This window comes from Galendromus occidentalis, unplaced genomic scaffold, assembly GCF_000255335.2.
Source record: "Galendromus occidentalis unplaced genomic scaffold, Mocc_1.1 scf7180000077448, whole genome shotgun sequence".
Taxonomy (NCBI): Eukaryota; Metazoa; Arthropoda; class Arachnida; order Mesostigmata; family Phytoseiidae; genus Galendromus; species Galendromus occidentalis.
The window spans coordinates 261,860-288,244 of record NW_003805436.1 but is presented as its reverse complement, the minus strand read 5'-3'; the positions used below and the strand labels follow the sequence as shown (position 1 = coordinate 288,244).

The 26,385-nt window shown below is 53.0% G+C and overlaps 3 protein-coding genes across 3 annotated transcripts in view; 2 read left to right on the top strand and 1 right to left on the bottom strand.

Moving 5' to 3' along the window:
• LOC114828239 (Putative vitellogenin receptor yl) overlaps positions 1 to 10,438 on the top strand; it is a 35,125-nt gene extending 24,687 nt beyond the window's left edge. Inside the window, exons 2-10 of the mRNA XM_029111532.1 lie at positions 106 to 279; positions 2,581 to 2,812; positions 4,622 to 4,746; positions 4,903 to 4,998; positions 6,605 to 6,727; positions 7,114 to 7,233; positions 7,348 to 7,873; positions 8,010 to 10,322; positions 10,420 to 10,438. Coding sequence (XP_028967365.1) covers positions 106 to 279; positions 2,581 to 2,812; positions 4,622 to 4,746; positions 4,903 to 4,998; positions 6,605 to 6,727; positions 7,114 to 7,233; positions 7,348 to 7,873; positions 8,010 to 10,322; positions 10,420 to 10,438 — 3,728 coding nt within the window. The remainder of the gene's footprint in view (positions 1 to 105; positions 280 to 2,580; positions 2,813 to 4,621; positions 4,747 to 4,902; positions 4,999 to 6,604; positions 6,728 to 7,113; positions 7,234 to 7,347; positions 7,874 to 8,009; positions 10,323 to 10,419) is intronic.
• Positions 9,565 to 25,157, top strand: mgl (low-density lipoprotein receptor-related protein megalin). Its single transcript, XM_029111549.1, has 15 exons — positions 9,565 to 9,854; positions 9,936 to 12,961; positions 13,124 to 15,254; positions 15,524 to 16,122; positions 16,340 to 18,079; positions 18,237 to 18,426; positions 18,574 to 19,367; positions 19,490 to 19,718; positions 19,873 to 20,159; positions 20,297 to 20,716; positions 20,852 to 21,182; positions 21,335 to 21,468; positions 23,938 to 24,028; positions 24,126 to 24,231; positions 24,355 to 25,157. The coding sequence occupies exons 2-15, from the start codon at positions 10,579 to 10,581 to the stop codon at positions 24,622 to 24,624; spliced, it is 9,705 nt and encodes a 3,234-aa protein (XP_028967382.1). The 5' UTR covers positions 9,565 to 9,854; positions 9,936 to 10,578; the 3' UTR covers positions 24,625 to 25,157.
• LOC100905047 (glycerate kinase) lies at positions 21,651 to 23,555 on the bottom strand. The gene is made up of 2 exons (XM_003743533.2): positions 22,139 to 23,555; positions 21,651 to 22,005 (listed from the first exon to the last, which is right to left on the bottom strand). Exons 1-2 carry the CDS (start codon positions 23,217 to 23,219, stop codon positions 21,668 to 21,670), a joined length of 1,419 nt encoding a protein of 472 aa, XP_003743581.1. The 5' UTR covers positions 23,220 to 23,555; the 3' UTR covers positions 21,651 to 21,667.
• Positions 25,158 to 26,385: the final 1,228 nt, after the last annotated feature.

The window sequence follows — 26,385 nt, the reverse complement described above, 5'->3', positions numbered from 1 at the left end:
GACAGCTCTCACACAGGAGATTCTACACAGAATGGGAGCCGAAGATTCGATCGAAGATTTGTTATTGTTGATTTTCTAACGCGTATCTATTCTCTCCTCTTACAGAAGAACCTCGAACGGAAACGGATCGAACTTGTGCGCCGAATCACTTCCGGTGCGCAAACGGAAAATGCATACATCAGCTCTGGGTCTGCGACCAGCAGGCCGATTGCGAAGACGGCAGCGACGAGCACCAAGGATGTCCGCCACCCAAGTGCGGTCCCAAGGAGTTCTCGTGTCGTAAGTGTCACTCGCCTCACGTTCGCTGCTGCCATGATCGTCGTGATCGTTTTGGTTCTAGTTTCCCCCACTTCTCGGAATCCTAGTCCGTTAGTCTAAAAATCAGACAGCCGTCCGATCGGAAGCGCAAACTTCAGCCCGGAAGCGCGAAAGTTTGGTTGAACTTTGTGTAATCCTTCCGCCGGTGTTGGATTCCACAAAAAAACTGACGCACGCACACATACCACACACACGCACAACAATCGCTAGTAGTCGTTGGAACGTCGTGGTAGAGCGAGTGCTTTGATTTTCCAAGGCAGCAGCCCATCGTCTTGTGAACGACGACAAAGATCGGCTCGAGAACTTCGTTGATCAACTAACATGTTTTCCCCTTTCCCCAAGAGAACTCGGGGGTCCCGTTTCCTTTTAGAGAGACAAGGAAAATGGATCCCCGTCTCCCATAATGTTCTTAACACTTCGAGTTGATCCCCTCGGTATCTTATTTGATATCAAGGAATCGACCTCAGGTTCCTCTCTGCCCTCCGACTTGGCTCTCCTACCGTCCTCGAGGATATTAGGATTCCTCGATAAGGATTCCATGCGATCCCGTGATGCTTTCTTTTTCGAAGTCTAGCTGTTCCCTATTTCATCTTCTCTTTAAAATAAGGGAACGTCATCAATCACCAATGGAAAAAAAACTCGGCTCCCATCAAGATTCGGTGAATGCGAATTGAAAAAGCAAGAAGCTAGGTAACTTCAATGACAATACCGTAGATTCACGTGAAAACGTCTAACGACGATTTTTCCGGCAAGCGGTTGGCTTGCCGAGGTGTCAAATGATGGCATATAGACCTATCTCTCTATCGGCCCATTGTTTTAAGGAATTGGGGTTACTTTTCATGAAAGCTTTGTTAGAGCCCACTGATTGCCCGACGAGGCTGCGATATTCAATCATTCTTCGAGAAATGGTTCCCGTGGTTCGAAGGCATCTGGCCGCAGTGAGAATCCTACTCCGGCAGCCCCCCATTCTCCTGGATTCCGTCGGCATAATCATCAAAAAATGCGGCAGCGTTCGAGTTTCGGAAGTTTTTCTGCTTCACGAATCTGGAATGGAAAGCCGCACCTATCCACCCATTTTAGTCCTTGGGCTGCCGGAGTAGGATTCTCACTGCGGCTTCCTCAACGAATCCGCCAAGATACGACGATTGGTGAAAGTTGTTGGTCTTATGTTCGGCATTATAGCGCGTGATCGTCATCATGCAGGGAATGCGGGTAACTATGAGCCTTAATTTTGACGTGAAGGGGACGTCGATATGATAAGTTGCATAAGTTATGATAACTGTTCCTGAGTTCAACTTCTTAAAATTACGTTGGTGTCCTCATCGGGGGGCACATCAGCCGAGTGTTGATGCGAGAGATTCGATGGCTAACGCAGCACTTGTGACAACGGCGACCTTCGGAGCCGGAGCCGAACTCGACTCATGATGAGTCGTCCCATGAAGAGATCCTCCCGATGACAGCCTAAATCTGTTGACACGCACACTCGCTGAGCTTGAAGGTGCTTCGTCATGCCGCTTCTGTCGCCAGGAGCTCCCTTTGAAGGGTCGCATCTATCGTCGATGAGCCCGATTCGCCTGAAGTCAGAAGAACCACTTGTTTTTCCGGGAAACCTCCGCTGTTCACCCCAGCGAATCATAATCATGATCAAAGCCCGACTCGATCTCGATTTTTGTAGTTTTCATCGAATAATCAGAAGCCCTTATGTTCTCGCTCTTATATGTCTGCTGCCTTCTGTCGGGCTGTGACTCGTCGACCTCGCCTTATAAAATTCCCTTCGAAAGACTGACGGACGATGCCATAATTATTTTGCGCTTATTTTTACGCTTTCGTGCCGAACCTAGGGGTATGTGGAAAATCAACTGTAGAAATCGAAGGATAGATCTGCCTCGCGAACGATTGCACCTGGAGACTTTGCCGTAAATTTACAACCCAGTGATGCAACTCGGATGATCCGGAGCTCCGCAGTTTCTGAATTATAAGGCTCCAAACGCGGACAATATTTCGATGCTTCAAGGACGAAGTGCATCGAATTGGTCAGCAAAGCCTGCGACAGAGACGTTTTCACGTCAAAATCTCTAATGAAGAACGATTGAGGACTGCTGGCATGGAAAATCACTGAGAAATTAAAAAAACTTCGAATCGGTCAATGACTGCCGAACCCCTTACTGTTAAGTCTGTATCTTTCTCTCCTCAATCCGCGGGAGTTAGGTTATTACCCTCATTTCCGGGGTAGACCCTTACGATTCTCTTCCGAACTTTCAGAATTGTACAAGTTCAACAGCTCGTACTGCATACCAGCTCATCTCCGATGCGATCGGATACGAGATTGCGCCGACGGCTCGGACGAACAGAATTGTGACTATCGGAGTCATCAAGAAGGAGATCACAAATGCGGCTCAGGCCTCAGTATTCCGCCAGAGAAAAAGTGTGACGGATACATCGACTGCCGAGACGAGTCCGACGAGGACGGCTGTACAAATTCCACAAGATGTCTGTGAGTAGATCGTAGAATGAATCTCTTCCGGTAGAACTTTTGGTTAGTGGGAAAGTTCCGATGCGGGGAGAACGTCTCGCACAGAGTAGATACTCGAGGCAAGGAACTGGGCAGTTCCCCACTTGAGGAGGTCGCTTGGAATTTCAAAAGAACGCCAATTTGAGCTTATCCGGAAATTTCTGGACGACCTTTGTCTAGAGGATGCGAGTTGCCTTCCGCTGTTTCAATTTTATTGAGCCGTGATGTGAGATTACGCGAGAAGACGCTGAAAGCTGTCTTTGTTCTCCGTGGCGACGACAGCGACAGGAATGGTCGCGGATTATAATAATCTCACGGTAGTCGATTCCAGTCACGGAACGAGCGAGCAACTGGGAACGTAGCCGTCGGACGCCAGTGTTTGTTTATAGCTTGGGCGGACTTAACCTGCTATAATGTTATTATTATGCAGCCGACCACAGCCATTTGCGATCTTCGCTTTTGCCGTCCCCTCCCAAGATCGCGGAAATCCCTGAACGGCGCTCCAAGCTGTCAGCATGCTTGGCCCCTCAATTAAATCAAAATGCTCGCTCGACTGTTTCGCCGATAACTCGAATTTGTGTGATACTGACGGAAGCCGTCCTGGAGATCTGGGGAAATCCGTAGCTGATGGGAAGGCCAGGCGAAGAGAACCTGCTCGCGGAAATTCGAGCTAATAGCGGGAGCTTGGATAAATCCGGGGAGAATCTCCGACCACGACGGTCGATTATCACAGCCCCTCTCCCGAATGGAGTCGACCCGACTCCTCTTTCCAAAAGAGAGCTGTTCCGAAGGTATTCTGGGTGCCACCGAATCATCCGAGATGAGGACATGAGGATGGGAAGATTCCAGATATCATCTTGGCTAATCTAACGAATTTCTGGAGGAATTCGAGACGTTGATTCCTGAGTGCCTCCTCATCAACTTCTCTGACCGACAAAATGCGGCGCAATGAAGGTGAACAAGTCTATGTCCATCGATCGAGACTGCCTACGTTGTTCATCCAGGCATCCGAAGAGGATCGTCTCCTAAGTCCAGATGATTCTTCATCCTTGGGCTTTTACTCGGGTTCTGGCTCTGAGGGGTCTGGCGCGGGTCATATCGTTGACGTTGGAGGGTAATTCACTAGGCATATGCTCCGGGATGTCGAAACTTGATCTGAGGACAAGCTCTGAACTCTGAACTCATGATCTTTCTCGTTCAAACAAAGTTACATCGAAGCAAGCGAATGGAATCCGTGAGCTCAAGCATCGAATAACGGCGGACAGCCGACAATCCACCAATGACAGTGTTGCGGCTCATTCAGTACCGTTTTCCTCGGTGATCATCTTGTTCTTAAGTCGGACTATTGTGGACAGCTCGTTTGATTGTCAGTGCGGACAAGCTCCGCCGTCAGAGTATCTGATGGACAATCGACCCAGAAGGAGCGCGAGACGCCGAACATTTCCACTCTATTTGTACTGCCTTGAACAAAAGAAGGGAACTGTTCTCTTCTTCGTCAGCAAAGGAGACTTGAGCATCCACCAATACCGCAGAGCCGCCATTCCCCGAGATTCGGATCATTCCCATGTTCTTTAGTCGAGAGAGAATAATTTTGTCCTCTCAAGGCCGAGAATTCTTCGCTCTTGGATACGACAAGTGGAGTCTATCCGCGTTCCTTCCTCAGACTACTCGATAAGGTTCAGATCTGCGGGAACGCGGGAGATGCGTCAGGACTTCTGACTCAGGAGTGACGCACGTCCCGCGCGAGAATTTGAGTCATCTCCATACGGGTTCTCCTTTTCCGTTTTCCAGACGGACGATGTTCCAGTGCGATGACAAAAGCAAGTGCATCGCCACAAGCCTAGTCTGCGATCATCACACAGACTGCCCAGACGCGTCGGACGAGAAAAATTGCACGTATCCGGCGTGCACACCAGGTGAGCGAAGTTTTCGAAATTATCTCGAGTGGTTTCTCTTACGGCTGGGGTGATCGTTTGAATGCACCCAGATTCCTGAATTAAATTGCGTGGTCATCTCGGGTCCCTCGATCAGAGAAATGTGGATCGTTATGAATTCGTCTTCCATCCTAACAGGTCAATTCCGGTGCGCGAATCAGCAATGCATGCCGGAACGGTGGCGATGCGATGGCCATTTCGACTGTAAGGATAAGAGCGATGAGCTCAATTGCAGTAAGTATGAAGCTGACAATGGAAAACTGTTGCTCGCTTTCCTTGGGATGATTTCTATTGAAGTATTCGTGGCGTGTAGCGAATCCAGAGGGGAAGTCGAGGCGAGAGAAAGGAGGTCGGAAGTCGACGAGAGCCGAGCGGGGAAATGATTCCTGGAACCAGGGATGAGAATGGCGGACCATCGTGGAAGCGGGCGGAAAACAGCGAAAGTCGTAAACACGTTCGCCATAGGCAACGATTTCTGAGACGTTCGTGGGCGACTGCTTTCGGCGTCTGACTCTCCAGGAAAAGTCTCCTAGTCTGACGCCCGAGTGACGACCGTCATTTCGGTTGGTCAATCGCTCGAACATCTCATCGGGTTGACCAATATTCCCTGAACCCGCGTATCTACGGAAGAGTTTATCTGGAAACAGATTTTCTGTGCTTCTCTCGGCTGTAGGTGGCGGTGACGGCGACGTCGTCGTTCTCGTTGCCAGCGTTTGTAGCGGCTCGTCGGCCGGTTCACTCACTCGCTCCCTCATTCGCCGGCTATTCGTATGTCACTGAGTCGCGAACAAACTGAAGTACGTGTTTGTATTGAGAACCGGTTTCTGCAGGCGCGGTGGCGGATGTCAAGAAATATTTTCTTCTTGTCGCAAAGCGTACCCTGAATCGCTGAGCGGTAGCTTTATCCGGATTATACAACGTCGGTCTCCTCTCCGAAGATCGATTCGAAGCGTCGTCCACCAAATATTTCCGAGACTGTGGTCAACGGAACCTTGAAAAAAAAAGAAACCTACGATATGCAATAAGAATGGATCTCGACTCGAAATTTCTCAATCGGAGTTTCTAACCTACGAGCAGAGAATTACGACGGCAGGGATGCTTTACGAGCCAGCGATTGCCGCGGGGGGAATTCCCTCCGACGCGGAAAAAGACAACTCACTCCGCTCGAAGCCGGAACTGATACTCCGAGACCCATCAGGTTCCGTAGACCGCCGAGGACTCGAAATTGGTGGCAGACCACCAGACTGCCGACGCTGAACTCGTCGTGGTATTGGAGACGCGGGTCTCGGCCAGGTATTTGAAGAGCTTCCGCCCGGTGCTTCCTTGAATCCGTCCAGCAGGAGACGAGGACACGAGCGGTGGATTCGAACGCCTTAATATCCACGCCGAGCCGCCACGATCGTTCACGAGCTCACATTCATATTGTGTCGAAACGCAATATGATGCACGTCAGCTGTGAATTCTACGGCTCGAGTCCGAATGCCGTTCTCTTTTGGTTCTCCTTTCTCTTCCCCTTGCACGAATCCGATCGAGTCACGAGGATGCCTCTGGATTGAGCGCATTGCACTCCATGCTTTGAGTCATTCCATTTCTGGGAGATCCGAGATTATCAAGGACTTCAAATTCATGATTTGTTCATCTTGACATCCGGAAGGAGGACGTCGGAATCCTCCTCGAGGATCTCGCATTGCAATCAGAGTTGCACGAATTACCTTGCACGTTATGAAAAAGGATCTTGCCCGCGCATTCCGAAGCATTTGCCGAGCACCGCCGGCGGCATTACAAGTCTTTTGCACTAAGTTTTTTGGTTAAGTCTTTTGCACTATTTCCTCACTTGCAGCTCAGCGATTCTGTTCCGACAATAAGTTCCTCTGCCCGACGGAGAAGGTTTGCATTGATCGCACAAAAATCTGTGATGGGAAAGAAGACTGCTCGGACGGAGCAGACGAAAAGCTCAACTGCAGTAAGTGTTGCTCGAGTCGAATCACTGGTCAATATAATTGAGGTAGTATTTTCGGCCTCGCTGTATCTCATCCCCGATCTTGCATTGAAATCATCCGTCACGGAGAGGGCCAGAAATGGCTTTGACCACACGAAAGATTACTATCGGACCCTTGGAAAATCAGATTAGTTGACGACAACGGGGGTATCGATGCATGCTCGACGCATTTTCCAAGTCTTTCGTAGTTTATGATTTTCCGTTTTTTTTCCCCATCAGTTGCCGTGAGTATTCACTAGCACTCTGCGAAAGTTCAAACACACCCACTTACACGAGCCCAGAACCCCGACTCAATTCGCATTTCCTTTCCGAGTTTTTTTTTCCTAATTTTGCGTTTCCCCACGATTTAGCGTCGACGTTGTGTCCAAGTTTGTCGTGCCAGCAGGGATGCCGTCCTTCTCTACAAGGCGGTGAATGCACTTGCAATCTCGGAATGAGAATAAATCCCGAAGACAAGCGATCGTGCATCGGTGAGTTCGGCGAGAGGCTCCGCAAACGCGAAGAGCATCCCATCCGAGGGATCCAGCACCTCGGAACTTATTCGCAAATTATCTGAACCTGATTGAATTCAATGTTTTTCGTAGATCTCAACGAGTGCGAGGAATGGGGTTACTGCGACCAACTGTGCCAAAACAGTCCGGGCAGCTACAAGTGCAGCTGCACAGCCGGCTATGAGCTTCACGACAAGGTCGGCTGCAAGGCCATAGACTCATCGGAGATGCGTTTGGTGTTCGCGCGTCACGCCGTAATCTACGAACTCGACCCGCTCGACAAGTCACTGAAAGAATTGAGCACGATCGCCGGCCAGGTCGGCGGTCTGGATTTCCATTACGGCAGGAGGGAGCTATACTGGACAATGCTGGAAAACCGTACAATCCACTCAATTCGACTCGGGAAGGACGGCGTTAACGAACGGCGATCGCCTGTGATCGTCCCTTTTGCCTGGAATCCCGTCGCGATCGCCATCGACTGGATCGCCAACAAACTCTACGTCGCCGACAGCCTTGGCCAGAAGATCGACGTCATGCAATTCGACAATTATCGACACTCGATCATCCTGTCGCGAAATCTCACCAATCTTCAAGATATTGCGTTAGACTCCGCCCTGGGGTAAGGTTCAGAACTTTTCGTCCCTCGATCCCCGATCAGGGGGCTATGGAAAGTGAAAGCGATTCGGGGAACTTTGACCGAGCTTCTCAGTCTCTGTCTCTGGAATTTTCTTTTCAATTCAACGATTCCCTTTCAGATACATGTTCTTCAGCGACGGAGATCACATCGAGCGCGCGAACATGGACGGTTCCGATCGAAAGGTCATCGTCAGCTCCCTATACCGAGCTAACGGAATCACCCTCGACACAGTCCAGAACCTCGTCGTGTGGTGCGACTCACAGCTGGACGAGATCGTAGCCGTAAATTACGCCGGCGAACTCAAGCACATCATCATCAAAGGCTCGACGAAAGTGCCTTCGGCGAATAAATTGACTCTGTTCGAGAATAAAATCTTCTGGAGCGATGCGACGAAACAAGGGGTGCTCGCGACGAAGCTCTACCGGAACAACGAGACCGTCGAGACCATTTATCAGGATCGAGCCATAATCAAAGAACCCGGAGCGATCAAGGCGTTCCACCACCTCCGGCAACCGCCGATCGACAACCCGTGCAAGCTGAACAAGGGCAACTGTGACCACATGTGCATCCTTTCCAGAGGAACCGGTTCCGGCGTCTACAGACTGGGTTACAAGTGCGTCTGCGATACTGGATACGAACTCGCCGAAGACCGCAAATCCTGCAGGAAGGTCGAGACGTTCCTACTCTACTCCCAACAGAAGTCCGTCCGAGGAACTCTGATGGATCTTCGGAGTGACGCTTTCTCCGACGCCATGATTCCGATTGCGAGCAAATCGGCCCGATTCGTCGGGATCGATTTCGACGCTCACGAAGGATTCATCTACACGTCGGACGTGATCCTCGATGTGATCGCCCGAGTCAAACCGGACGGAAGCGGAAAAGAGAACGTTTTGGCGGCCCAGCACGAGGGAGTCGAGGGAATCGCGTTGGACTGGGTGACGAAGAATCTCTATTTCGTCGATTCTCGGAAAGGAACCATGGTCGTGATCAACACTCGCGACACCCAACAACGAAAAATCCTCATGTCGAACTTGCGACGTCCCCGTGCCATCGTTGTCCACCCGAACAAGGGTTACATTTTCTATTCGGTTTGGGACCGGCCAGCGAACATCTCCAGAGCCCATTTGGACGGCACGAACCAACAGGTCGTTCGTGGGGTCTCCCTCGGCTGGCCGAACGGTCTCGCCATCGACTACGAGCTGGATCGGGTCTATTGGTGCGACGCGTTGCTCGACCACATTCAGCACTCGAACCTGGACGGGTCCGACGTACAAACGGTGAACGTGACCGGCGTCCAGCTAAAACATACCTTCTCGCTCACAATCCACAAGGAATTCATCTACGTGACCGACTGGCGCATCGACGCCATTGCGAAAATTCACAAGGGCAGCGGGCAATCGGTGAAAGTTCTGCCCCTGCTCGAGGAGGGCTCCCGGCTCTTCTGCATCAAAGTGTTCTCCAAGGACAATCAGCTGATCGACGCGAATCATCCGTGCTTGAATAACAACGGCGGCTGCGCCAAGTTCTGCTTCGGAGTCCCCACCGCCGATGGGGGCATGACCGCGAAATGCGGATGTCCGACGAACTACGTGTTGAGCGCCGATCAGAAGAACTGCACGGCGGACCCGAAAGCCGATCCGGCACCGAAAGCCTGCCCCAACTCTTGGGATTTCACCTGCGGCAACCAGCGCTGTATCCCGAAGAATTGGGTTTGTGACGGCGACGACGATTGTCTCGATGGGTCCGATGAACACCAGAACTGCAAGGGCAACACCTGCAGCGTCAGGGAGTTCAAGTGCGCGTCGGGCCGATGCGTCGCGTTGTCGTTCAAGTGCGACGGAGACAACGATTGCGGCGATGGGTCCGATGAGAGCGGTTGTACGAACGCGACCTGCAACGCGAACGAGTTCGCCTGCGAAAACGGACGTTGCGTCCCGCTGAGCTGGAAGTGCGACTCGGAGAACGACTGCGGCGACGGGTCGGACGAAGGGGATTTCTGCACCGACAAGACGTGTTCATCGACCCAGTTCGCGTGCTCGTCGGGCGCGTGCATTCCAAAGAACTGGGTCTGCGACGGCGACACCGATTGCAACGACAAGGACGACGAGAAGAACTGCCCTCCGGCCGTCTGCACGGTGAGCCAGTTCTCGTGCGAGAACAAACGCCAATGCATCCACGACAGCTATCGCTGCGACGGAATTCCGGACTGTGCGGACGGTTCCGACGAGAAGAACTGCCCTTCGCGAGCTCCGAACGAGTGCGACAGCAACTCGTTCCAGTGCAAATCTCCGCGCATCTGCATCCCGAAGAGTTGGCGCTGCGACGGACACAAGGACTGCGACGACGGCAGCGACGAGCCGGACACCTGTCCTCGAGGCGTTTGCCCAGCGAACCACTTCAAGTGCGACAACGGCAAGTGCATTTACAAGTCGTGGGTCTGCGACGGTAACGACGACTGCGGGGACCAGAGCGACGAGCACGAGCGTCACGCCTGCAAGCAGAAAGCCCTCATCTGTCCTTACGACCAGTGGGCGTGCCCGAACGTGACGGACCGCTGCATCAACAACACGCTCGTGTGCAACGGCAAGTTCGACTGTCCCGACGGTCTGGACGAAGGTCCGGTCTGCGACAGCGGCAAGTGCGACCCGGAAGCCGTGGGCTGCACCCACAAATGCATTCAGACGCCGATGGGACCGGTGTGCACGTGTCGAGCCGGCGAGAGGCTCAACAGCACGACGACCTGCGTCGATCTGGACGAATGCACGGAGCTCGTCGGGGCGTGCTCGCAGCACTGCTTCAACACGAAAGGCTCGTACACGTGCAAATGTGACCCGGGCTACCTCGAGGACCCGGCGAACCACCACAAGTGCAAGGCAGCCGATAGAAGCCAAGCGTACCTAGTCATCTCGAACAGACGCTCGATCCTGGTCGGTGACCTCGACACTTCGTCGCTGGAGAGGCTTCCTGTCAAGGTGGACAACGTCGTCGCCACGGCGTCCTACATGAAGAACAACACAATCTACTGGTTCGACATGAACGCCAAGAAAATCTTCAAGCTGATGAAGGGCAAAGAGCTCACGACAGTCATCTCGAGCGGTCTCGACCTCATCGAAGGTCTGGCCGTCGACTGGATCGCCAGCAACCTCTACTGGGTCGATTCGAAGCTCAAAACGATCGAGGTCTCGAACCTCGAAGGCAAAAACCACATCATCCTCCTGAACAGCAACATCAGTCAACCTCGCGGCCTGTCGATCGATCCTCGCAAAGACGCGCGGGTGATGTTCTTCTCGGACTGGGGCGAGAATCCCCGGATCGAGAGCGTCGGTCTCGACGGATCCATGCGGAGGACCATCATCGACACGAGAATATTCTGGCCCAACGGGCTGACGCTCGATCTGCCCACGAAACGAGTGTATTTCGCCGATTCGAAACTCGACTACATCGATTTCTGTAACTACGACGGAACGGGTCGTCAGCAAGTTCTCGCCCACAACCACTATCTGCTGCATCCTCACAGTTTGACCGTGTTCGAAGACACGCTCTATTGGACGGACCGTCAGCTGAACCGCGTTCTGTCGTGCGACAAGTTCCGCGGCAAGAACCAGACGGTGGTCAGTCATCTCGTCAGCCAACCACTCGGAATCCACGTCAATCATCCGGCGCTGCAACCGACGACGGACGCGAATCCCTGCGCGGAAGCCCCTTGCACGCATCTGTGCCTCCTGTCCCCGTCGAGGAAAGAGGGCTATGCGTGCAAATGTCCGCCCGGCTACACGTTGGACCGCAGCTCGGCGAACGGGGCGTGCGTTCCTCTCGACAAACCGTTCCTCATGGTGCTCCGAGGCAGTCAGCTGGTCGACATGAACCTCGAGCCGAAGGCGGGCAAGAGCAGCGCCGGTCAGATATCCTCGATCATCGGACTCGAGAAAGCGAGAGAGTTCGATTACGATCAGAAGGACGGCTTCATCTACCTGGTGAAGACGGTCGACGACGACAAGGACAACGGCACGCTGTTCAGGATCAGCCTCAAGGACGCCAACGTCACAAAGTTCCTCTCGAGCGCTTTCGTCGGCGCTCCGTACACCGTGGCCGTCGACTGGATCGGTCGGAACCTCTACGTCGGCAACCGGAAGGCGTCCAATATCGAAGTGGTGAAGCTCGGCGAACGCAAAAATTTCCGGACGGTTATCTTGTCCAACGATGGACGGGACACCGGGGTCGGCAAGCCCCAGGCTATCGCTCTGGATCCAATCTACGGGAAACTTTTCTGGCTGGACAGCGGGGGCGTCAACGTTCCCACGAAACTGGCCTCGGCCTCGATGTCCGGAGAAGATCCCAAGGTTCTTCTGCTTAACGGACTCGGGAACATCGAGTCGTTGTCGATCGATCCGACGGCGCAACGGATTTATTTCTCGCGGAGCCACAGCGGGGCGATCGAGAGCGTGGACTACGCGGGGAACGGTCGACGCACTATCTACAGCGACGATGTGCGCATCCAGAGACCTCTGTCTATCGCTGTTTACAACCACAAGGTGTATTTCCTCGATTCTGCTCACGAGAAGGTTTCCTACATCGACCTGCAGAACGGAAACACCGAAACCGTCATCGAGGACAACCTCAGCGACTTGCAGTTCTTGAAGGTCTACGGCAAACGTCCTGAGGCGCCACAGCATCCGTGCCTCACGAACAACGGAGGCTGCGCTCAGATTTGCGTGCCGACCAGCGGGAACAGCAGGAAATGCCTCTGCAGCATCGGCTTCACGGTGAGCGCCGAGGTCTTCTGCAGTCCGTACAACGAGTTCCTGGTGTACTCCGAGTTGGAGAAGGCGAGCGCGGTTTCATTGGAGAACTCGGGCAGCGAAGCCATGCCACCGATCGCCGGGCCAGGACACAATATCCTGCACCTGGACATGACCTACTCCGACAAGAGGATCTACTGGATCGAGTTCAACCAAGGCCCCCGCAACGGAATCTTTTCGATATTGACCGACGGCTCGGACACCAAGCACGTGATCAAGGACGGCATCGGCAGCAACGGAATCCGAGGCCTTGCCGTCGACTGGATAAACCGTAAGTGGAGCTATAACCCCGAGAATCCCCATCTCGAACGGAATGAGAGTAGAGTGATCCCGTCGAATTATTTTTCGTGGATCGATCGAACCCTGTGCGGAATCCGTGATCCGACGAAGCCCTCTCCCTCGGTTCTAGCTCATAATTTTTTTTTTTTTCTAGATCTCCTGTACTTCTCGAACGTGTTCCCGCACGAGAACTTCATCGAAGTCAGCGATCTCAACGGAGGCAGCAGGATGGTCCTCTTGAAAACGACAACAGAAGCGCCTCGGGAACTCGCCGTGGATCCGGTGAAACGTTATCTGTACTGGATCGACTCGGGACAATATCCGAAAATCGAACGCGCTCTCATGGATTGTACGAACCGAACGTCGATCGTTGTCGAGGACATCATTTCCCCGAGCGACATAGCCGTGGACATCGCCAGTGGGGACATCTATTGGGTGGACAAGAGAGTCGACCGCCTGGAGTCGTGTCGCTTCGACGGTTCGAACCGTCGAACGCTCGCCAGCCGTCTCCCGAAACCAATGGGGGTCGCCATCTACGGCGATTGGGTATTCTGGGCCGACAGGAACCTCAGGTCTATTTTCAAGATCAGGAAATCTGAAACAAACGGCACCGTGTACACGGTGAAATCCGACCTGAACATGCTGCGAGACGTGATGGTCTACTACAACACGGGCCAGATCCAGGCCGACAGTCCCTGCAACAGCGCCGGATGCGATCAGCTGTGTTTCCCTCTACCGATGAACATCAACGGTCGGGACTTCAGGTGCGCGTGCGCTTCCGGCGAGCTCGACGCGAACGGTCGAAGCTGCTCGAGCGTCAAGCAGTACATCGTTTTCGCGACCCGCAAGGAGATCCGCTCGATGTTCCTCGACCCAATGAAGACCGCCGTGCCCTTCCCACCGAGAGCGAACTTTACGAACCTGGTCGGAATGGACTTCGATTACGCCGGTCACCGGATGTACTTTACGAAAATCCGTCCCGACGGCGCCATCCTCTGGATGGACTCCGACGGCCAGAACCAGGAGGTCCACGTGATCCTGAACAAGACCGTGAACCCCGAGGGCATAGCGTTCGATTGGACTCACAAGAAGATCTATTTCGCCGACTCGGCGAACCGGAGCATCTACGCCATGAACACCGACGGCTCAGACATCGTGATGATTGCCAACGTGGAGCGGCCTAGGGCCATAGTCCTGGATCCTTGCGAGGGCTTCATGTACTACACCGATTGGGGTCGATACGGACACACGGGCAAGATCTATCGATCTACGATGGCCGGCAACAACAAAACCGCGATCGTATCCGGGAACCTGACGCAGCCGAGCGGTCTCGCCGTAGACTACGAAGACCGCAAACTCTACTGGACCGACGCGCTCCGGGAGAAAATCGAACGATCGAATCTCGACGGCACCGACCGCGAGGAACTCATCTCGGCCACCATCTATCCGTTCGCGATAACGGTTTTCGGACCGTATATCTACTGGACCGATTTGCAGCTGCGGGGCGTGTACCGCGCCGAGAAGCATACCGGGGCAGGGATGATCGAGATCGCCAAACGACTCGAGGAATCCCCTCGTGACATCCACATCTTCGCCCCTGAGCGACAAAAGTGTAACAAGACCGTGTGCGAGATCAACAACGGAGGCTGTGCGCAGTCCTGTCATCCAGGACCGAACGGACCCGAATGTCGATGCACCGGCAATCTCAAAATCGCCAACGAGGGGAAGATGTGCGTGCCCGAGAACGTGACATGCGACTCGACCAAGTTCGCTTGCAAAAACGGAAAGTGCATCGATCGAAGATACGCCTGCGATTCGGACGATGACTGCGGCGACCAGTCCGACGAGGACCCCGCCTACTGCACGGTGCACACGTGCAGCCCCAGCGAGTTCAGATGCGGCAACGGAAAATGTCTTCAGCTCAAATGGAAATGCGATCACGAAAACGACTGCGGGGACAACAGCGACGAAATCGATTGTAAATACCCACCGTGCGCCGACGGCGAGTTCACCTGCGCCAACTTCAAATGCATTCCGAAAAATCAAATGTGCGACGGTCGTGACGACTGCAAGGACGGTAAGGCCACCGACGAGTCGCACGATCACTGTCCGAAGAACCGAACCTGCCCAGGACAACAGGTCAAATGCGCCACGACGAACATCTGCGCGGAACCGTTCTGGCTGTGCGATGGCGACAACGACTGCGGAGACAACTCCGACGAGGTCTCTACCCTTTGCTCGCAACGCACTTGTCCCCCGAACAGTTTCAGGTGTCCGAACCACAGGTGAGGACCGCTCGATCGAATAATTATTATCGATTCACTCGCCTGATACACGAAAAAAAATCAGATCATTGCTAGGGCCGACGCCGAATTTCCTCTCCCGTTTTCTTTTTCATTTCCTGAGTCCGGGATGATAATCATCAATTATTCTTGTTCGGGAAATCTCGCGGAATGAAATAGATAGCTTCTGTACAAAAATTATAGGACGTCCCCTGACGAGGGAATTTAGAAAAATCAATGGAGAGCTATTAATAACGAATTTCGGCTTGCAGGTGCATTCCCGCCAACTGGCACTGCGACGGCGACGACGATTGTGGGGACGCGGCTGATGAGCCTGCCGATTACTGCAAATCCGAGAAACGAACCTGTTTCGGTGACCTCTTCACCTGCGACAACGGAAATTGTATCCCGCGCACGTACCTCTGCGATGACGACAATGATTGTCTCGACAACTCGGACGAGGACGCTCGTCACCAGTGCAATTCCAGGGAGTGCGATCCCGAGAAAGAATTCACCTGCAAGAAGAACAAAATGTGGAATCGACCGACCTGCATCCCGAAACGGTGGCTCTGCGATGGCGATCCCGACTGCGTTGACGCCGCCGACGAAGATAGCAAAACGCTCAACTGTCCCACGCCTGAGCCTTGCAAGGAAAAGCAGTTCCGCTGCGCGAACGGTCGGTGCATAAACCAGGACTGGTACTGTGATCACGACAACGACTGCAGCGACGGTTCCGACGAGCCGAAGAACTGCACATTCCGCGAGTGTACTTCAGACGAATTCGCCTGTCGCAACGCCAAATGCGTGCGCAAGAACTACATGTGCGACGGTGAAGACGATTGCGGTGACGGGTCCGATGAGCTCCAAGCCAGTGAGTAACTCCATGAGATTATTATAGAGAGAGAGACCGAATTTTAGAGCTTGACGTTCAGGACTTTCGTCGAGAGATCCACTGCGTATTCGAATGATCCATCCAACGTTCTCCGCAATAGACTGTCCAAGCAATAAGCATTGTATTCCCCAAATGTTATTATTTCCTTTATTTTTACCACCGAATTTTTCGCAATAAATTGCAACTTTTCCCCCAGATTGCAAACGGAACAGCACTTGCGACGAGGCGACCCATCACAAATGCCGTCTGGACGACCGCTGCATTCCGTTGACGAAGGTCTGCGACAAGAACCGAGACTGTTCCGATGGATCGGATGAATCTCCAAGGTGCAATATCAACGAGTGTGCAACCCCCGAAAGCAACGGCTGCGAGCACAAATGCGTCGATACGCCGCTATCCTATCGATGCGAGTGCAATCCCGGCTACAAGTTGATGCCCGACGGCAAGGCCTGCATCGACGTCGACGAATGCACGGAAATGCTGAGCGTGTGCTCGCAGATCTGCGTCAACACGCCCGGTTCGTTCTTCTGCAAATGCAATGAGACCCACTATCTGCGAGAACCCGACGGGAAGACTTGCAAACGCCTCGAAACCTACCCCGAGCCGTGGATAGTTTTCTCCAACCGTTACTATTTGCGGAACGCCTCGATCGATGGAACGAAGTACAACCTCGTCAAGATGGACTTGAAGAACGTCGTTGCGATCGACTTCGACGTCAAGGAAGATCGACTGTACTACGCAGATGTCGGTAACCGAACGATCCACCGAATGTACACGAACGGTAGCGGCGAAGAAGTCGTTATCAAGTACGACGTGCAAGGTCTCGAAGGAATGGCCGTGGACTGGGTTTCTCGAAAGCTCTATTGGCTTGACAGAACGAGTAAACAGCTGTTCGTCTCGCATCTGAACGGCACGTCGAAGAAGGTGCTGCTGCCACGCGGCATTTCCGATCCGAGAGCACTTGCGGTCCACCCGGGTATCGGTTATCTGTTCTTCACCGATTGGGGTCACCACGCGTTCATCGGTCGACTCGGCATGGACGGGAGCAACATGACGCTGCTAATCACCTACCGGAAGAATCTCGTGTGGCCAAACGCTCTCACGATCGACTACTTCTCGGACAAGATCTTCTGGGCCGATGCCCATCTCGACTACATCGAGTACGCCGATTTCGAGGGCAAGAACCGACACACGGTCTTGTCCGGATCGAAAGTCCCGCACGTGTTCGCCCTGTCGGTGTTCGACGATTGGCTGTTCTGGACCGACTGGAACATGAAAGGAATCTACCGAGCCCACAAGTTCACCGGAGAGGACCTCCTGCTGCTCCGGAACGCCTCGCATCGACCCTACGACATCCACGTGTACCATCCGCTCCGGCAACTGCCCTACAACAATCCCTGCGAAGTCGACAATGGCGGCTGTTCGCATCTCTGCCTTCTGTCGCCGAACCCGGCGGGGCTCAAGTTCCCCGCGGAACACCGATGCGCCTGTCCGGAGGACTTCGTTCTACTACCGAACAACAGAACCTGCATCGCCAACTGCACCGAAGGACAGAAGAGGTGCTCGGGAGGAGGCGACGAGAAATGCATTCCCATCTACTGGATGTGCGACGGGGAACAGGACTGCGCCGATGCGTCCGACGAACAGAACTGTCCTCCGTACAAGTGCAAGAGAGGCCAATTCCAATGCCCGACCAGCAGCGATGTCTGCGTTTCCAGGATCAAAGTATGCGACGGTCACAACGATTGTCCGGACGGTTACGATGAGAGGAATTGTCATCTGCCCTGCGGAGAGAACAGCTTCAAATGCAACAGCACCGGCCGATGCGTTCCGTCCTCGTGGCAGTGCGACGGGGACAACGACTGCGCCGACGGCTCCGATGAGAGTCCGGCGCTCTGCCATCACGGAAATTGCGATCCGGAAACTCATTTCAAATGTAAGTACCGTACGAAATAAGATGTTCTCGTTGTTTTTCCTGCCGAATTCTTCACCAGTTCAGAATTTCGACCCCGGACCTCAAATGAGGGGGAGGGGTGAGGGGTTAGGGGAAGCGGAAGAAATCGAAGGCTGAGTACGAATAACTTGTTCCACAGGTGAGAACGGCAAATGCATTCCACACCTTTGGTTCTGTGATTTCGACGACGATTGCGGAGATAACTCGGACGAGCCAGCGTACCAATGCCGAAACCGGAACTGCACAACCGGTTGGCAGAAGTGTCCGTCGAAGTCTAATTACCGTTGCATTCCGCAATGGCTCTTCTGTGACGGGAGAGACGACTGCAGGTCAGTGAGGCTTCATGCAGCTGCCGATCCTCGAAGAGGTGGTTGCTCGAGATTTCATGACGGGGGAAATAGAGGGAAAAACCCCCCGACCTTGAGTCGACAGCAGTTTCCCCCCTCTGAGCCCTAATATTTTTGCTCACTTCGCAGGGATAACTCCGACGAGACGAATCCGGATCAATGCCCCAAATGCCACCCGACCGGCGACTTCAAATGCAGTAATGGTCGCTGTATCCCGATGCGATGGCGATGCGATTTCGAAGACGATTGCGGCGACAACAGCGACGAAGACTCGACCATGTGCGAGAACCTCTACCGAGACTGCTCCGAGTCCGAATTCCAATGCGAGAACAAGCGATGCATTCCTCGAAAGTGGCGTTGCGATCACGACGCGGACTGCGACGACGGATCGGACGAGAAAAATTGCGCCAACCACAAGTGCCGAGCCGATCAGTTCCAATGCGACAGCGGACACTGCATTCAGAAGAAAATGGTTTGCGATGGGAACAAGGACTGCCGAGACGTTTCGGACGAGAAGAACTGCCCGCCCCGCTTCCCCAACGGGCGACACTGTCCCGAAAACCAATTCCAGTGCAACAACACGGTGTGCATCAAGCCGGACTACGTATGCGACCGGGACGACGACTGCGGAGATAACTCCGACGAGTCCGACCAGACGTGTCGGCAGCACGAATGCGATGTTACTCGGAAGTTCCAGTGCGCGAACCGGAAATGCATTATGCTCTGGCAGCTGTGCGACGGCGAAGATAATTGCGGTGACGGCAGCGACGAGAATACATTCCATCTCTGTGATCGAATCAAAGGACCGCTGACCTGCTCGGCGGACATGTTCAAGTGTGCCGACGGTAGGCAATGTATCGATAAAAACAAAGTCTGCGATCACAACCTCGATTGCGACGACGAGTCAGATGAGCTCGGCTGCCGTGAGTATTCGAGAGCGACTCCTTGATTCCGTAATGAACTCCATTCTGACGGTGTTCCAGAGTTCGATTGTTTCATAATTTGAATAATCATTATAATAATGATTTCACTCTCATGATCGCAGAGATCGGCGAGTGTAGCCCTCCACTGAACGGTGGTTGCCAGCACAACTGCACGAGCCTCGGTGCCAGCTCGGCCCACGACTACGTGTGCGTGTGCCCGTCAGGATACAGGATCAACGCAACGAACACGAAGACCTGCGCCGATATCGATGAATGCGCTAGCTCGTTGCATTACTGCGCGCATATCTGTCACAATACCGTTGGAAGCTACGGATGCGAATGTCGTCCAGGGTGAGTTTCTCGATACGCGGGATCGGAAAAAGATAAAATATGAAACTGGTTTAGCTAAAAAGAAAAGAGAAAATAATGATAGAGAAAAACGAAGACGAATCCCAAAGATGAGATTGGACTAGAGCGATCCTGACTCATTGGCTTTCGTTTTCAGATTCAAACGAGTCAACATGGATTGTCATCCACCCGGAGATCCACCCGTAATTATGTACACGAATGGTCGTGAAGTTCGTCTAGTCATTTCTTCTCCCGAAACCAGTAAGCAGGTCGCTTTGATTTCGGGAGAGAGCAATATCTTCGGTGTGGATTTCGACCCTGTCCAGAAGTTTGTTTACTGGGTCGACGTGGACGCCAAGACCATCAAGAGGGCGTTCATCCCAGACCTCTCGGTCGAGCCCGAGAAACTCGGCAGTCAATACCCGCAGGATCTCGAAATCAGCGGTGAGTGACTCTGAGTCTCAGTGGGGAGGGGGGGGAGGGGAAGATTCCTTGATATTTCTGAAAATGACGGACAGGGATCGGCAATAAATGATCATGGGTCTCCGCGAGTCATTCAAGATATCGTTCTCTTCCCACAGATCTGAAAATTCCGACGGCGCTCGCCGTGGACTGGCTCGGTCGAAACCTCTATATCCTCGACTTCCAAACTTTCACGGACCGGCCACCGAAAGGAAGACTTCTCGTCACGAAACTCGACGGAAGGTACAGGCGCACGCTGCACGATACGGACATCGAGATGCCGACATCCGTCGCCGTGGATCCCGAGGCGGGAGTCCTCTTCTGGTCGGACGCGGGCAAAAATCCCAAGATCGAAACATCCTGGCTCGATGGAAGTCGTCGCCAAACTATCCTTAGCTCGAAGAACAGGGTCATCTCACCTGGGGGTCTCGTGATCGATTACGTTTCCGGGGACAGGAGACTGTATTGGGTGGATCCGAAACTCAGCACCATTGAGAGCGCCCGACCCGACGGAAGCGGCCGACTAGTCATTAAGAACCGTGAGTTTTTTCCTTTGGATTTGCTCTCGTTTCCGTCGTCGCCATCCCGCAATCTCCAGCTCAAGATTCATTCCGTCGATTGCGTTTTGACGAATTCGAGCGAGCAATACGAAGGCCTTTGACTCGTGATTTCAGAAACGGTTCATCCGATCGCTTTGGATCTCTTCGGCGATACGATGTACTGGAGCGAACGGGACTCTGGGAACATTTACCGAATGAACAAATTCGGCCGTGGGGTCAAGGTGCTGATTCGTAGAGACATCAAGTACCCTGCCAGCGTGAAGATCTACCAGGAGACAAAGTACAACACGACGGGCGAGAGCCGATGTGCTCACTCGGGCTGCAGTCACTCGTGTCTCTTGATCCCTCGCGGTCATCGGTGTTCGTGTCCCGACGGCGCCAACAACAAGAACTACAATCAGAAATGCGACGCTGCGTTCGAACAGCCGAAAGCCATTCCTTTCAAGTGAGTATCGTTCGAGACTTGAATCCTAGATTTTCCCCAATGAATTTGTACGGGGACCCGCCCGCGAAGTGGATTCGTGATTCGTGACTCCATTCCGAATCCGACCCCCGGAACGAAATCATGAAAATCAACGAAATCCTCGTTTCCCACAGATGTCCGTGCCAGAACGCGGGAATTTGCGTCGCAGTGCAAGGAGACCGTGCTGTGTGCAAGTGTTCAGAGGACTTCGAAGGAGCAAACTGCGAGAACTTCGTTGCGAAAACCAGGATCGCCAGCTCGAATAACAGTAAGTTTCCCAAAGCAGAGGGGGACCCGGAGGCTCTTTATCTAGGGAAAGAACGAAAGACAAGCTTCTGCAGATTTTATTTCATAGTGTGCGGTGGTTCTGGGAGCGACTCGGTTCCGCAAAAGGTCACAAGCCACGGAACTCTGAGAACGATGCCCACTTTGTAGTGATCTAGCTTCATGCACACGTGGAGCGAACTCTACGCATCTGTTAGGAACATCAACGCTTGAACATCCATGACATTGGTGCCGGTGTGGCCGGTCTTCAGGATCGCGTAAAACTCCTCCGCGGTTGGCTTCAAGTCGGGCGGATGGAAAAACGTATAGCTGTCGTTGTTGTTCAGGTATTCGAGAGGATCGAATCCCTTCTGTCGCTTGAACTTGACGTATGTCTGATCCACGATCGCGCCCGCAACGTCAGTGGGACCGTCAATGCCATCGGTGCCGCCCGAAAGAAAAACGACATCCTTCTGTTGCTCTTCCAGAGCCATACCCGCTGCCAGAGCCATCTCCAGATTCCGGCCGCCTTTTCCCTCACCTAGAAAAAAAATTAAGAACCGGGTATTTAGATGGGACTTCAAAAACTCGCTCCATCCTTTCGGAGGAGTCTCCTCCGAGAAGAGGAATACAGGCTTTCTCGTTCAGGGTGGAGATCCCTTCACTGGACTCACCGGTGACCGTGACGGTGGTTTCTCCCCCGAACAGGACGCAAATCGGCGTATCCTTCGGCAGGCTTCTCAGTTCCTCCTCAACAGCGGCACTCAAGCCCAGACCTGAGCAGTCGCCGTCCACGATCTTGACGATTTTTTTCGCGACTTCGCGAGCTTCGCCAGTCAGGCGGTCTGTCGCGACAATCGTGTGGAAACCGTACGACTTTGCGCTGAGTTTCGCGGCATCCAACGCCACCCTATTCGATCCGATCAGATGGTTCGAGAACGAAGAACAGACCCGGTCATCGGGCTCCGTCTCGATCACTCCGCGGAGGGTTTCCGAGATTTTGAAATCGTACTTCTCCAAAACTTCAATCGCATCCGTGCTCGATATTCTCGACTCGACGGTGGGTCCGCTCGCGATGAGATCGAGAGGGTCCCCCACGATGTCGGACAGGATCAATGAAATCACCTGAGCCTTCGTGTGCTTCAGGAGCTTGCCTCCCTTCAGAGCAGAGAGGCGTATGCGGACCTTGTTGAGTTCCTGGATCGTTGCTCCGGCTTTCGAGAGATGTTGTATGATCTGGCGTTTTTCCGAGAGCGTGAGCGGCGGCTTCGGCATCGGACAAAGCGCTGAGCCTCCGCCGGAAATCAACACGAAAAGAATGTCATTCTCAGATAGACCTTTGATGAGCTTGACGATTTTCCCGGAGGCTTCCAGACTGTTCTCATCGGGTATGTTGCCGGCGGCCCCCTCGATCACCTCGATGGGGTGTTCGGGTAGCCATCTTCTCTTCTCGAGTTTTTCGGAGAACTCCGTGAAGCCACTCGGAACGCTGATCACCCCTTTTTCCACGTGAGGTCTGAAGAGCTCTTGCAGCTGAGCTGCCATTGGCGCCACGGCCTTGCCGAAGCCACAGATGTAGATGTTGTGCTTCACTCGGTAAACTGGCCCCTCGAAAGAGCCCACTTTGAAGCCGAGCTCTTTGTCGACGATCCGCACATTTTTCCGGACAAGAACTTTCGGATCAACCGAGCGGACCGCCGCTCGAAAAATGATCCTGATGTACTTGTGGAAGTACGCGAGCTTCGGCAATTCCATTATCGCCTAAAGAGTTCTCGCATGAGTATCAGAACATGCGACGAAGGGGAGAAAACCGCCAGGGGATTCGGATTTGATTTGAGTCTCGATGTTGTTCCGTGATCTCAACTATTTGAGGGCGGAATCGCTTTTCCGACCGAAATTCGAGGAATCGGAAGGAACCGCGCATGCGTTGTCAGAGACGGAGAAGATGATCGACACCACGTCGAGCTGGATGTTCGCGGAAGTTCGAGCTGGATTCAACTCGAGACTGCGAAGTCGTCGGTCGGCGTCTCCTTCGTACCTCTCTGTATGGCAGGACGCGACACGATGAATTCACATTAGGTCGAACTCACAGTATACGGGCTTAGAAGAACGATCGCGGGCACATGGCGGAATCCATGTCTAGATGAACGCATTCCAAGCGATGCCGTTCCGCGCGCGCACGCAGCGCCCAGGGGAAATTTCTTCTCATTCCTGAAGCCAGCCTACCAGTGACACTTATGTTCTGAATAAATTCGGCCGGATTTTCGACTCGGTATGATTACGGCGTTCCTCGGGTACGCATCCGCAGAGCCGAGGTGTTCACCAGATGCTCCGATCTCGGGGGTCGAGGGTAGCCCTGTACTTGTCATGACCGCGGAGCGGGACCAATTCCGAAAATCGGAGGATGAAGCGAGAGAATCCCAACAGGAGGGAAATGGATTCGATTTCTAATGACTCGATCTCTCTATTGCAGATATCGCAGCAATAATGACTCCTATCATCATCGTTCTGATCTTGATGATTGGCGGCGCGGCGCTGTTCGTCGCCTTCCGGAAGAAGCAGTTGTGAGTATATAGACGGCATTTTCGATCGACGTACCTGATTCTAAATTCATTCGCGGGGTCGCATTCCATGACTAACGGAGTATCGATGATTTTCCAGTAAAACCGCGGGTTACGGAGGGAACCCCAGCGTCTCTTTCGGAGGTGGAGGCGTGGACTTTTCGTCGCACTTCATGAGATCTGCTCGTTCTAACGAGCCCAACGGGGTAAGGATGCCTGGAGGAGACGATAATCAGTGTCGAGTGAAAATGCAGAAAGTCGAAATTTAATAATCGCTGAGCAGCATTTCACCCTCATAACGTTAATTTCCACTTCCGCTCGTTCAACAGGATCCCATCGACGGCGGCGACTTCAACCTCGGAGATGTCAAGCAACCGACGGATTTCGCCAACCCCATGTACGACGCCCTGGGTACGGTTCCTGGCGACGGCAAGCCCTTGGTCGAGGAAGCGTCCGGCTCCGCCATTTTGACACCTTCCTCAATTCTTCAGAAGAGCAGTCCACAGCTGAAGTTCAAGAAAAAATCACTAAATCCGACGTCAAAGGACACCGACAAGGACACAGCTATGCTGGTCGAGGAAGACGCCTCCGAGGCATAGTTCTAGCTCATCTCCAGATGCAATTCCGCGATGCAATAACAATTTCTTGATACCGATGGAGACATTCCAGAAAATTCCAATTGCTCGGTCTATGTACATAAAGTGCGAGAAAGAAAACGCATTAGTCGTTGACGAGTGAACGACCGACCGACCAACCAACCGACCGACCCAAACTCAACGCAGAAGACGGAAGCCGTTCAGAGACACAGAGAGCGGTCTTTCGGGGCAGCGGCGGTTTCGAAGACACGAAAAGACATAGGAAGAGATGAGAACGGAATCGTTTAAATCGATACTAGAAGAAGAGCAAGCAATGAGAAGTTCACCTGTTTTTCCTCCGATTGCTGAAACCCCATTCCTGGGGAGGGGGGACATCGATCTGACACCGTGCGGAGCGTGAAGGAAGGAGCGAGAATATTTAAAGCCCGCCGGACTAAGTTATGGAGACATTAGATACGCGAGCCTTAAATGCGCGAACGCAAATGCAATGCCGCAAGAATCGAGATCAATCTCAACTTTGTTGAGGTCACGTGCCGGCAGATGTCTTTTTCCATATCAAGTCACGAAGATGAAATTTATAATGGATGCCGTCTTCAGCGGCGATTCTCAGAAGGCTCGGAACGGAAGGATATGATTGGAACGTGACGACAAATTTTAACAATTATCATAGTTATTATTCTAATCGATAACCTTTTTCGAAAGAGATTGCGCGGAGGTCTTAGGCTTTCTCTCGACGGAATCGCCAGAGTATTGATAGTTTTCTCCTCGAATCTAGTGCGTAGTTTTCATCGAATGTTGGAATGGAAGCGATACAGGCTTCGAAAAGGAGAGAAAACGATTGACGACGAACGTAGAGGCAGAAATACGAAACGATGATTATTACTTGAGGACATGAGCGAATTGTTCGTGGTTGATGATTCCTCTGTGTTTTCTGAAAACTCAACAAGGTTCTACTCGATGAGAGGACAACGAAATACGAGAACAAGATTTTGTACAGAAGAACTATAGAAGAGAATCCTAGAGCGCGGGTCCCTGAAACAATCCGAGGATTCCCGTGGGATGGGACTACTGTGATTGAACGCTCCACTCGATCATCTGAACGACCTCAATATTTTTGAAAGATTATAGCAGAGGACGAAACACACACAAACGACGGAGGTAGGCGGTTGCCGGAGAACCGTTCGGCGAGCGAACGGAAGCTCAGGCATCGAATCGGAGACGATTAAAGAGAATGATTTGTGTAAATGATATATTCGCGTTTTTTTTTCCGCCATACGCCGAAGATCGGACGGGCTAAGAACTCCGAGCCGCATCTCCGGTTACTGGAACGTTCTATCCGGGCAGAGCCTCTCGATAGACTCTTCCGCGGAGCCATCATCACTCGACATCGGCTGGCAGCTGTCAGCGGACTCGGTCCTAATCCAAGCGATTTATCCCCGTCAAAATTGATCAGAGACGCGCTCAGGCGTGCCTTGCAGTCGGTCTGGTCGGGAAGCGAGCCGACGAATGAACCGTTCCTGACACTCCTGACTTCTGACCTCGCGAGGAAGCCACCGAAGTCCCTGAAGCCCTCCGCAAGCGGGTGCAACAGCTCCACCCGTCGGAACTAGTCAGGCGTAAAACTAGCCAAAACGAGAGAGCAGTCTATTCGCCGAAGAGCGGTCCCTGAGCTCAAGCCGATGATTCGACATGAGTACCTACATACGAATTTCTCTTTCCGCTGTGGCTGGCTGTACGGGGCTCTCATCGATGATCGATAAATCG

What these genes read in the sequence shown, in the direction of transcription:
- mgl (XM_029111549.1), top strand. Translation starts at nt 10,579, where the DNA reads ATGGGACCGGTGTGCACGTGTCGAGCCGGCGAGAGGCTCAACAGCACG. An exon ending in GTCCGATGAGCTCCAAGCCA is followed by an intron (nt 16,123 to 16,339) that starts GTGAGTAACTCC and finishes CTTTTCCCCCAG; the next exon opens with ATTGCAAACGGAACAGCACT. An exon ending in GGATGCGAATGTCGTCCAGG is followed by an intron (nt 19,719 to 19,872) that starts GTGAGTTTCTCG and finishes TTTCGTTTTCAG; the next exon opens with ATTCAAACGAGTCAACATGG.
- LOC100905047 (XM_003743533.2), bottom strand. Translation starts at nt 23,219, where the DNA reads ATGGAATTGCCGAAGCTCGCGTACTTCCACAAGTACATCAGGATCATT. An exon ending in AACCACCGTCACGGTCACCG is followed by an intron (nt 22,006 to 22,138) that starts GTGAGTCCAGTG and finishes TTTTTTTTCTAG; the next exon opens with GTGAGGGAAAAGGCGGCCGG.